General features: G+C 28.4%; 2 protein-coding genes across 2 annotated transcripts; one reads left to right on the top strand and one right to left on the bottom strand.

The window, feature by feature from the left end:
- Nucleotides 1-2,408: 2,408 nt before the first annotated feature.
- Nucleotides 2,409-5,987, bottom strand: LOC111036070 (protein ALP1-like). The gene is made up of 2 exons (XM_022317965.1): nt 5,393-5,987; nt 2,409-3,297 (listed from the first exon to the last, which is right to left on the bottom strand). The coding sequence occupies exons 1-2, from the start codon at nt 5,701-5,703 to the stop codon at nt 2,409-2,411; spliced, it is 1,200 nt and encodes a 399-aa protein (XP_022173657.1). The 5' UTR covers nt 5,704-5,987.
- LOC111036071 lies at nt 3,501-5,052 on the top strand. Its single transcript, XM_022317966.1, has 2 exons — nt 3,501-3,883; nt 4,451-5,052. The coding sequence occupies exons 1-2, from the start codon at nt 3,834-3,836 to the stop codon at nt 4,965-4,967; spliced, it is 567 nt and encodes a 188-aa protein (XP_022173658.1). The 5' UTR covers nt 3,501-3,833; the 3' UTR covers nt 4,968-5,052.
- Nucleotides 5,988-13,480: the final 7,493 nt, after the last annotated feature.

Here is a 13,480-nt window from a genome sequence, read left to right on the forward strand (position 1 = left end):
TACGTCACGCACATCATGCGTCTCCGAAATGTATTATAATACCGGGCAGGTATTACATATACCGGGTATAATAAAGTGTATCTAGGTATAACCGTCGTGCGGCAATGCCTATTTATGGATTCCGACGAGTCTATTAAAACGGCTCGGTGGTTGTGTTTCCACACGAATGTATAAATATTATTATAATATATAATATAATAGCACGTTGGTACTATTATAATACGACTCGAGCAACAGGGCGAAAAAAAATTACTCAATTAATGTGTACTCACATTATACACAATAACGTTAGACCCGCATGAATATAATAATAATCATAATATTATAATATATGTAGGTAGGTATTTACGTGTTAGATGTAATTATTAAGTGCGGACTATAGGGTGATTCATGAAGGAGCGGTAACAATCGTGCAACGTGTTTTGTAAATTAAAACCCATTACAGACACGGCGAGTGTGTTACGATAACTGAAATATGAAATACTATAATTTAAGGGGAACAATATAATATAAATCATAGGCGTGCTCAGACACGCCTTGTGATATTTCATGGGCCGAAGCGCCCTATGCCTCAATAATATTTGTCATAAATATACCTAAATTATCAAATTCAATTTATATAATATTTTTAAAGCAAGTTTGAAAAATATTGAATGGTTCACTATGAGCACTCTGTAGTTTAATATTATGTACCTACCTATAATCTATGCATTCTTCATAACGTTATTTTTGTTATTTCAAAAAATAAAGTTTGAATGTGTTGTATTTATGCAATTGTTGACTAAAGGGCTGATAATATACAGAGGGATTCACCAAGCATGCTCACCTCATTCTTCTTCAATAATGCAGTTATTCAAAATCTGATTTTTTAAATTTTTAAGTTTACTTTTAGACCATATTTTCAAGTTCTTGGCATTTTTTTTCATATTTAAGAAATGTCTTGTAGAGATACAAACTTCTGTTTTTAAAATGTTTTTTTAACTATGAATTATACAGTAGATAATTGCTCTGAAATTGTTGACGTATCAAAATTAAAATTCAGACTAGCAGTTTTTGAGTTATCTAACTTTGTGTTCTAAGGATAAATAAAGTCTATAGTGGCATAATAATGAGTTAATAAGATATCCCAATCGGAAATTTACAACAGGCGCAACACTGCGCCAGTACTGGCTATTATTTACTGGCACGCTACTGGCAGCCAGTGCTGGCACCAGTACTGTCATATGTCTGGGATGATAACGCTTTACCAGTACTGGCATTCGTACTGGCCGAGTACTGACATTCCAGTATTGGCTAAGCACCGATAGTATGTTTATAACATTCATTATGTGGAATGTAATTATATATGTAAATATGAAATAAATGTAGGTAGGTACTTACATTTGATTGTGCTTGCTGTACCAACACGTGACACGGCGATCACAGATTTGATCACAGTTAACTTATAACAATGTTTTATAACAAGTTAAATAAACACGCATTACATAAGGCCCGTTTCACATGGACGCGTATCGTACGCGCGCGTTTCATACGTCGCGTTCAGAATTACGTTATTTATATTGACCGTTTCACATGCACGCGTATGAAACGCGACGCGTTTTTGGAAACGCGGGCGAAACGCATCCCCGTACGCGGCGCGTATCAAACGCGAGCGTACCGGTTATTACATGTAATGACAGGTTTCAAATAGACGCGTATCATACGCGCGCTGATCAAATATTGAAAAATGGTTTTCATATAACTTGTTTATAGTCTCCAGCAGTGCAGTTCTTCTCTTTTTCTTTTTAGACTTTTAAGACTTTTAAGACTTTTTAGACCTTTTAATACAGTAAAAATAAATTGCTATTATATTCACTATGAATACAATGGACACTGAACTGATAATTATTGAGGTACAAAATCACCCTAATCTTTGGAACCACGCAGTCGAGGAATACAAAGATCGTGATTTGAAAATTAAAGCTTGGGAGGAGGTGACAAAAAAAATAGTGTTAGCATATGACACTATGTCTAAAGCTGATCAAAAAAAAAGCGGGTAAGTAAAACAAAAATTATTTAAGTATTTGTTCCATACTTAGTACAATATATTTAAGTATTTAAACATTTATTATACAAATTATTTAATTGAGTAAAAAACAATATGACACAATACCTATACACGCGTAATTATATCATACATTAACCCAAGTAAATTCATAAAACAAAATATCAAAGAAATGAACAGGAAGCTATTAAAAAAAAAATAGGTAAGTAATTAAATATATTTAAAAATAAACTTAAATGTAGGTATAGGTCTCATTAAAAAAAATTATTTATTATTGTACTCGTATACTTAGAACCTCAATGTGTTTATCTTTTTAACTGTTATACTATAATTCAAATTCTTTTTAATACTTCATCAGATTTTATTAAATACATTTATCTTGCCATTCTAATTTTCCAGCATCACTTATAAAATAATTGGCAAACTTGTCTCTTATTGTATTACCACTTCTAGTCACATTATTATTTCGTATATTAACCTCGTTTACATTTTCTAAACCTTCAATGCTAAGAGTGTTTTCAAAATTAAATCCATCTCTAACGCGTATAAAATTATGCAGGATACAGCATGCTTTTACTATACATACGGCCAACTCAACATTCACATTCATTGGCTTATGAAAAATACGAAACTTATTAGATAATATTCCAAAACTACATTCAATATTTCTCCTTGCACGCGATAAACGATAGTTAAAAATTTTTTTTTTATAGTTTAAATTATTTCGAGCATACGGCCGTAAAATGTTTTTTGATAACCCAAAAGCTTCATAAGCAACTATTACGAATGGATAACTTTCATCGTAGTTTCCAGGAAAAAGCATTGGGTCAGGAATATTTAAAGTGTTATTTTCAAGCTTCTGGTAAAATGCGCAGTTTTTAAACACACTTGAATCGCAGAATTTCCCTTGCGCTCCGACATCCACAAAAGTGAAACAATAATTCGCGACAAAAATGGCCATCAAAACAATTGAAAAATAATGTTTAAAGTTATAAAACAACGAGCCACTTTTTGTTGGTTTGATAACTCTTACATACTTTCCGTCAAGGGCACCAATACAATTTGGAAAATTTGCCAATTTGTGATAACCATTTGCAATTTCTTTCCATTTATCTTCCGTAGGTTCAGCCATGCATTCAGTTTTGAGCTGCCAAATATTTTTACATACATCTTCAATGATACCACTTATTGTTGAGATACCCATACGATATGTGTAATGAAGATCAGTCATTGTATTTCCTGTTGCTAAATACCTAATCAATAAATAGGTATTACAAAAATTAAACAAAGTACCCATACGTATTTAGAGTTGGTAATTTATACAAAGTCAATGAATAAAAATATAGTTATATAATAAAAATTACTCATATCATAATTCATGATTATTATAAAAAAAAATATAATAATATTTAGCTTTTTTGCTAATAAACTGAACGAAAAATTGAGAAGTGCATGTCAAATATACTGTAGCGAAAACAATATGGTATTTTTTTCTTATAAATTATAACTAAAAATTAATAAATAATACAGGCTTTAGTCACATTATTTTTTATGATTTTATATGGTCAGTGGCATTATTATTAATATTATCTAAATAATATTTTTAGAAGTAAATTCATCATTCATTTGTACTTTAATGGGGGAATTATATAATATATGAAATACTTTTTTTCAAACAGTGGAAAAAGTTCAACAACGCTGGAAAAGTGCGAGAGACGCTAAAATCAGATCCATTGCATTAAAAAAAAAATTAAAATCTGGATCTGGAAGAAAAAATGTTAAAACCTACATGTATGACCAGCAACTACAATTTTTGGAATCTTTAACTCAACCCAATATGTAAGTGAAAATAGAATTCCGAAAACAAACTACATTGTATATATAAAATATATTGATATAGATAGAAATGCCTATATATTTTTTAAACTTCTTGGCTATAAAATGAGATACTTATGAAGCATATTGTTTTGAATTTCCAATCCTTAGTTATAAAATTTGAATATTTTATAAATTTTCAAGATTTTTGACCCAGCAAATACAATTTTATTGATATTTATAGAAAAAAAAAAACAAAAAAAAATTGAAAACTAAAAATGTCTGTTAACAGCACAAACATGTTAAAATATTTTGAAAATGTTATAAAGTATATAAAATTATAATAAAAACATCCAGCCAATATTTCATATATCTACGGTCATTTGTTTTAATTAGAGTTACACCAAAAACCAAAATCGATTTTGTCAAAAACTGATTTTGCGTACATTTTCCCAATTTTCCTTAAAAATGTAATTACTTACTTTTTAGCTTGTAAAATGTACAGTTTTTATAGCTAAAAATTTAGCCTTATGGATTTAGTTGTTAGTATATTATGCAAAATTGAATTTAGTATACAAATACAATTTTCAGGACGGAATCTAACTTTAGCCCTAATCAAATTTCGGGAAATTCAGACAACGAAGAAATCAATTATGAATCGAACGGCGAAGATGACCCATTGGAAGACATTAATGTTACTTCCGATAGAGATCCTTGGGCGAGGAAGAGAAAAAGTACGTCAACACCAAAAAATCAAAAAAACAATTTTGAAGAAGATTTTCTCGCAGCGATTAGAGAGACTTCGATAGAAGATGAGGACAGATCTTTTTTTGAGTCTCTATTGCCAACTGTTCGTCAATTTAATACGGATCAAAAACTTCTTTTTCGTTCACGTATTCTAGCGTTAACAATGGAAATAAAAAATGGTCCCGGCCAGACTCCAAATTATCCTCCTATGTTTCAAAACTCTGTAAACCACAACGACCCTTTTTATTTTTCACATCAGCAGCAGTATTCACATTTTTTACCAATAAACTCGCAAATACAACAATCTTCTACGTCTATGCCCGATACCTCCTGCAACCTAACTTACCCATCAAATTCTTAATTATTTTTTTATAATTCACATAATATAATGTCTAAACAATTTAAAGATTATTTGTTTATTTTTATTGTTCATTTTGGGTTTACTTTAATTTTAATTTTATTTTCATTGGAAATGTTAGTTTTTATTTTATTTTAAATATTCTTTATCAAAAAAAGGACGTTTTGATTTAATTAATAAATACAATTTGTTTTGTTAATATAACACATAACTTTTATATTTTTATACTAAGTTACAAATATGTACATATTTCCATGTATAATAATAAATATTTTAATATTTTATTGCATTATGTAGGTACCTAAGCCGGCTAGACCTAAGACCTAACGTCATTATTTGTGTTAAGTTAGAATATGTTAATTAAAAAGAACTTGACATTATTTTATCAAAACTAAAATATAGGTAATTCAAATTTAAAACAAGCTTACCTCAATGTTACACACAATCGTTCTGCTGGAGTTATTGGTACTCTGATACAATATGAACGTTTTAAATTGTGTTCTAGTTTGTATAATAGTTCGTCAAAACTTTTGATTGACATCCGGAAATAATTGAAAAACTTATCTTCGTGCTCTCGGAGATCAGAAAACATCGTGGCAAATGCACCTTTTAAAGACCTTTGGGCTATCAAAGGGTGAACCCAAAGTCTTTTAGCACAATTTTTTTTAGCCATTTGTTTTTTTTTTAAATAATAATACCCCGTAAAAAGTATAAGCCGCTTTTCTCTTTGATTATTCATTTTTTATTTTAATTAACTTGTACTAAGTTGTATTAAGTGTTATTATAGGTGTTGTCTATACCGAAGTTAAACTTTAAATGACAAAATTTCCCCGGGGTCAGTTTGATCCGCGTTTCGCGTATGGTACGCATACATGTGAATACAACAGAGTGTCGCGTTTTGATACGCGTCGTATGCGCGTTTCATCAGCGCGCGTACGATACGCGTCCATGTGAAACGGGCCTAAGAATATGCAGTATGTACGCACTAAGACTAAACACGTTTCTGTTTCGATTTTCGAATGATGATAAGACAAAGGAAACAAATTCACAACACGATGGCACAGCGCAGTGGGAAAACCCATACCTATACTATATTATTATAGTTGTATTAACTATTTTAACTTGGTCATATCATTTTGACTATAATATTAAGGTTGTACCTATTAACTATGTTTATATGTTTATTAAAATAATTGTCGAGCTGTAATACTTATTGTGAAAGCTAATAAAAAAAAAAAAAAAAAAAAAAAAAAAAAAACTATTTTTATTTAGTCATATCATTTCGACTATATTTTACAGTTAAATCAACCAAAATATTTCAACTAATTATAGCTGGCTGATTTCGCTAAGTTATTTGGTAAAAATGTAGTATATTCAACTAAAATATGGTTGATACAACTATAATATTTCTACCTAAAACTTTTTAGTTAGTATTTTTTTCCGTGTAGACAATTAACTAACTGGTAAAGTTCAAAAGTTAAAAAAAATTACCTTTTTAACTAATTAATGCCAACCTTTGGTAAGATCATTATACTGCATAAAGTGCATATAAAAGCTATTATCCTTAATACAAACATTTTAATAACTAAGAAACTTCTCATTCGAATTTTAAATGTGTTACATCAAAATTTTCAAAAAAATTATCCACTAATTAATTTACGGTAAAAGAGTGGGGTTCTCGTTTTTTGTATTTTACACCACCAAGATTGACATAAATAAAATAACAACACTTAACTTCAATTTGTGGCCAAACTTCAAGTGCATTATGAATGGATTTTTCAAAATCAACAAAACACATTTTTGGTTCAAATATTTCTACGGACTTCAAACATTGGTTACGTAATTCGACAAAAGCTCGTTTATATGATACTTGACTTTTATCCTTTAGCAAAAAAAAAAATGCTAGGGTACATAATAATTATTTTTAAAACCATGAATTGTAAACAATTGGCAAAAATATTGAACACAATAATCAAAAGTACCATCCATGTACATTGTAGTTAGCGAACTTAAGAATTTGATATTTTCATCACACGAAAACATCACAAAGCCATTTAATGGGTCATTTACCATTAAAAAGTTTTCATCTATAAATGTTTTTAATCTCAGTGGACGATAAAATTGTACAGATTTTATTCTCGTGGCAATTTAGAATTTCTTGCATGATTCATATTTTTTTTAATGTAAGTTACGCCTGAGCGTGTAAATGTACTTACATTACAATTTTTCATCTCGTTAAGAAATAATTTTGCAGGTTGTTCAGATAGCTGTTCTAAAGCTTTTCTTTTTAAATTGTTCCTGAGAATTTGTCTATTGATTTTTTGCTCCGAGTCTTTCGCACAATCGTGAATAAGTTTATTATTTTAGAACTGGATTTCATTATTTTTATTAGTTTTTAAATAAGCTGAACATATTTTTTTTTGTACACGTCCATCGCTTAACGTCATTTGCTAAATTTTTGTGGAATCCAAACTTAAAACCATCACAAATTAAAATTGTTTTGCCTTTTTCACTAATAACGCTCATAATGTTCATTTTTATAAAACTGCATTACTGTTATTTACGAAACTGACTGTGTTGAACGGTGATGACGGACTAATCTTTAACTGATAATCAGTGATCGACAAGATTGTCGCATTTGACAAATTAATCTGTCTGGAAAATACTGTATGTCTTGAAATAATATTATAACATAAAGGAAATTGATATAATAATTGATAGTACCTATAGGTACGTAAAACTATAGATAATCTAAGTATGCATGGGAGTTACGAAAACTCCCGGAGGCAATTCGAGTGAAAAAAGATTACCTTCCTAAATTTGGGAGGCAATTCGAGTGTCGCCTTATTTTTTCAAAATGTTTGGATAAAAACCTGTACTTATTATACTAGCAAATTTTCATTTCTCTTATAAGATAAGTATATATTCTTATTTTTATTTTTTAATCCTTATTTCATTTAAGTATGTTGTAGGAGTATACCTACCGAAAACTTACCTTATATAGTTATGTCCAACTATATCCAACCTATCTAAATATTAAATAAAAAATGTTATCAATTAATAAAATATACTACTGACCAATTTAAGTTTTTGAAATACTTAGGTAGATACTTATAAATAATTCAAAATGTCTCATCCAAAACACAATACATATATTGTAAATAGGTACAATGTACATATTATAAGTGAATAGGTACTAAGTAGGTAGGTAAGTAGTCGGACTACCATTTCATTGTTATTACTTGTAACTTATACATTGTTTAAATGGTGCACACTCCATATAGTTAGGTAAATAAATAAAATAATATTAACAGATAAGACAGTTTTATTAATGAAAAAAACAATTTTAATTAGCAATTTAATTAAGTATACTTATATTTAAGTACCTATAATTAATAGTCATGGCTTAATGTTATAATAACTGCTTTACAAACACACTGTTGTAAAAAAAAGCATTTGCATTTAAAATCATTCAAAAAAACAACAGTAATATATGATGGATCAGCTGATAGAAAATTACAATCAACAACAATAGAACCAATATCTTTTGATGATAAGTTAAAATTAAACAAATTAAAAACTTCAGAAACATTTAACATTTTTTGGACTTTAAATTTTATTTTATTATCACCAAATTGTAATGTTTATTTTTTATTAAATCCAAATCACCATTTTTTAACTTGAAACATTTATTATTAACATAATTTATGTTTAATAAACAGCTTTCATTCAAATAAGCTATTTCACTAATATGTCATAAGAATAATTTTTGTTTAGTTTTTCTTTTTGCAATAGTGGATATTTTATTTGACTTGCTATAGAACTAGTGATTTCGTTGTATTTTTTAATAATATGGATAAAATAAATATAAAAATGCCACTATACCATGCTATATATGTCTATTTTTAAATAATAGCTGAATTAATTTGTTATTACTTATAATTATAAATATATAAATAGTTTTTAATCACATTACTGGGATGTTATTGTAATGTTATAGAGACTTGTTTCAAAGATGCTGAAATATTTCTATACGACGACGTTTCTGGGATGTTAATATATAAACTTAAAATATTTCTAAAACTAAACCGTTAAATATGATTTTATTGTTACTTTGAGGGGCGATGTTAGCATTACAAATCATGCATCGCTAAAATGTTCTGTAACCTAAAATGCATAATGGATATGCTGTAGGGTGGAAACACTACAGTATCGGACTTCTGGTGTAGGTATGCAGTATTGCGGTTCATACATTATTCTAACAAAAATGTAATTTGAAAATTTTCCCGATTTTGATGAATTTTGTCAACTTTTTAATTTTAAATACATTTGAAGAGTAATATTGTGCCTGTGTATAATAAATATTTTTGAAACAACTTACGAAGAATCTTGCAATACATTTTCAAAGTTTTTCATCGACAAAAATTTAAAACCATTTATACAATCAATTTAAAAATATCTAATGGCTTTAAATAGCTAAAAAAGAGTCGAAATATTTCAAAGATGTTACCATGTATGAAAAATCATAACAGGTATAATTATTTGGTGTAACAATAAATTAATAGAACGAGGGAGAGCGTCTATGATATAAAAGTACTTACTTCTTGTAACACTTGGCGCTATGCCCTTCACTGTGATGAGTGTCCAGATGACGTCTTAATCAGTTTTTTATTTTGTTCTTCTTTTGACAGTTTTCACAACTAAAACTTTTTCATCAGAACCTCCGGTGATAGCGGGATTAACCCCGTATAATATTGATAGTATGTACGTGGATACGGAATTAGGCGGTTTGGCATGTGCCTGAAGTGAATAGATGTTGATTGTTAACGCAATGCCTAGTTCTGGTTATGACTTGTGGTAATCTTAATAGTTGACCTTGGTAAGTGGACTACACCACATTAGTAAAATTGTATTAAATACAAATAAAATAAATAATTGTGATTATTTATTTCATAAGTCATTTAGAAAAAACATTAATGGTTTTTAAAAAGTATTAATTTGTGAATTTTTACCTAATTGTTAATTTTTTTTATGATTTCGTGGAACAATCTTAAATCTTAATACGTATAAATTATTAAATTAGCTAATTTAGCACGGTGAAAATCCAAAACAGAAGCATTTTCTTTACAACCATCAACACTAAAAATAATTGTATATTTATACGTATTATTTTCAATTTTATTCCAGAGGAGATCGGTTATTTAAAATATTATTTAGCCATTATTCATACGTCGAATAAATTGAACTGTGGCATCAACGTCTTTATAATAAGTAGGGCTGTGAATTTAATGCACTAATGAAAATTAAAAAATGCACTTAAAATGCAAAAATTGCAATTTAAAATGCCAAAAATTATAGATTAAAATTCATTTTAAATGGTTTTTAATTTACTATATATATTTATATTAATATTAGGTACAGGATATTATATATTAGTGAATTACATGTGTTTATTTAATAAAAATGTTGATTGAATTTGAATTTTCTATACTCAATGCCATTCACCTGAAACATTTTTTAAACATTTTAGAAATCAATAACTTACAAATAGCTTATGTAGTTATATCTAGCAATTGCCTTATTTTATCGACGTGTATACAGTCTGTGTACGAAAACATTTTTTTTTTTCAAACATTTTTTCCGTCAATTTGATTAAAAATACTGGAAAATGAACTATAAAAGTATGACCTAAATATAACGCACAAAAATGTCCTAAACAATTAAAAATGTCGAAAAATGCAAGATAAACGTTGCATAAATGGTTTCGTATATAGTTACAGAGTTCAAATTATGTACTTACAAAGCTATGTTTCACAATCACCAAAAAAAAAAATGTAGGTACTTTCCTACAAATTTACGGCCCCAATAATAAGGTTCATTTGTTTTTACAAACATGATTTGATATTCTACTACGCTTTCGCTTAATGTTTGTGGTAAGTCTTACATTCATTTGAATATTCTAATGTCTTACTGTCAACTTTATAGCAGCTCTTAGTCCTTTTCACTTTCTATTTTATACAGCTTTTTTAAGCAATATTAATAATTCTTCCTTTGATTAAGTTCTTTTATTTTTATTACTTGCACTAATTTGTTGTACTTATTTTTTTTTTTTGTAAATGCCATCGCTCCAATCATTTCTAACAAGTTTGATCTTATGTGCAGCATCAAGTAAAATATATATTGATTCTTTTGTATGTATGTTTATAATTTGTAATGAGCTATTTAAGTCTGATCCCAAAGTAAAAACCGTTAAAGTATTTACCGAAGCGCATTTAAATGATTCACCTCAACTCCAGTTTTGTGTATTAATTGCAATGCTTTCAAGAAAAGGTTTACTCTGTAATTGTCAGACAGGCCATCAATTAAAAATAACCGATTGGTAACTTCCAGTAGCCATTTATTCCAACTAATAAAAAAACTAACACATTTTATGCCTCTAACATGTTTTTAACCGTATTTTCTGTACTTATTGTGACACCCAAATCAACAAAGTCATACACATTTCGATTAATATCCAATTCTACTTGTTTTCGTATACTCAAACTCCTGTCTTTCATCAATCACAATATTACATTGAACTACTCTTGTTTTTACATAATCAACCAATGAATCAAAAGATTCTTTAGTAAGTCCTGGTTGACCATAAATGGCCAAATTATACCCGCGCGACAACTTATAATGTTCTTAGTTGAGACAATATGTTATTGAACTTTTCTCTAACATACATATTACAAGCCTTGGGTGAATAATATTAATATATTTAATATAATAATTTGTCTCCAGTGACACTCGTGTACTTACATATGTAATAAGTACATACAAAACTACAATTTATCTAAAATTCTTGTTTTATTACGGTCAACTATCACTACTCGGAACGTCTCCCAAGAAGGCTCAGGATCGACCGCAGACTTGAACTCATTTCTAGTTACCCTGGTTAGTGACCATTAACAAAACTTAATAGTCCCTTCATCCAATTTGTCATTATAGGTGTCTACTAAAAAATTCGTAGATAATATAACAGTGCATAGGCCTGCTAACACTCATTAATAAGTATTAATAATGAACATACTTTGTAAAAACAATTAAAATACCATACCTTTTTTACAATATTATTAAACATTTTGAACAAAATATGATGATGTTTCGATAACGGTTCAAGGTATACTGTGAAGAACTAAGAATTAAGAACGTCCAATACGAAAGTTGGGTACACTTTTTGTAGAAACGTATAAAATTAAATTATGAAAACTGTTATGGCATGGTTATGTTTAATAGATAGGTTATTTATGTGTCGGTATGTCTTATTTATAAATAGATAAAATGTATACCTACATAATATGTCTATGAGAAATCTAATTGATAAACAAATAAACAAGATTTTAAATCAGTAAGACAGTGTTTGAAAAAACTGAAACCATATGCATCTTCCTAGTCCTAGTGCGTAACTGGCAAATTTATGTTTAGAAGATCACGTTTAGCTTCGTTAGTTTAAAAATTAGAGTTAATCTACCTGTTAGGATACTTGATGGTAATAGAAAATAATCTGTTTTCATATATTGGTGTTAATGATTATTCAGTTACGCACTTGTAAGATGGAGACAACAAAATATGCGAGTGTAGCGTCCTCTTAATGTAGTTGAAATAAACTTGAATATGATTCAGTTTGGATACGTTTTTACAATTTAAGGGGGACTAATATAATATAATGCTATAATATCGGATTTTCAAAAAACAATGACATTTTTATAAGATAATTAGAGGGCCTAGACTTATGTGTCATATAATTATATGATTTTTATAAAAACGCGGAAAAAAAATATTGCTATAATAGCTATCGGCTGTATAGCAACATCATATTACCGCCCTTGCAATGTTATAGAAACATGTTTCCAAGGCGTTGAGATATTATTATATTTCATGTTTATAGCATGTTGATATGTAAACATAAAATAACGTTACAATATAACGGGTGATAACAGGTACACGATGTTTAGCAAACGTTTGTGCGGGCGCTGTAAGCGTTGCAACTTAAATCGTACAACCTATGACGTTTTGAAACATAGTTAAATATATCGTTGATGATTTGGCAACACCTCGTATCTGACATTTCAGTAATTGTTCAGGAGACTCAAAAAACCGGTTTATTTTGTTTGTAAAATAGGAAAAACCTCAATTCTTTAATATTTACTAAAAAAATATAATTAAATCACTAATTTTTAATTATTTCAATTAATTTCATTATTTTTAATTTTTTTAGTGTAGATACGTGTTATTCCAACAAAAAAAGTTTTACGTGGTATTGCATTATGACGATACAAGTTATTTCAAAACTTATAAATGTACTTACGTGGTATAAAATTATATTATGTAATTATTATTTTTTTTTTATTTTACAATTCATATTTTATCTAACTAATATTTTTAGATTCTGTTTTTAATACAAACTATGAATTAATTAGGAAAATATTTAAAAAAAGTAACAATTTTATTAATTCTTTAATTTTGAAATTTAC

This window comes from Myzus persicae, unplaced genomic scaffold (genome assembly GCF_001856785.1).
Source record: "Myzus persicae strain clone G006 unplaced genomic scaffold, MPER_G0061.0, whole genome shotgun sequence".
NCBI lineage: Eukaryota > Metazoa > Arthropoda > Insecta > Hemiptera > Aphididae > Myzus > Myzus persicae.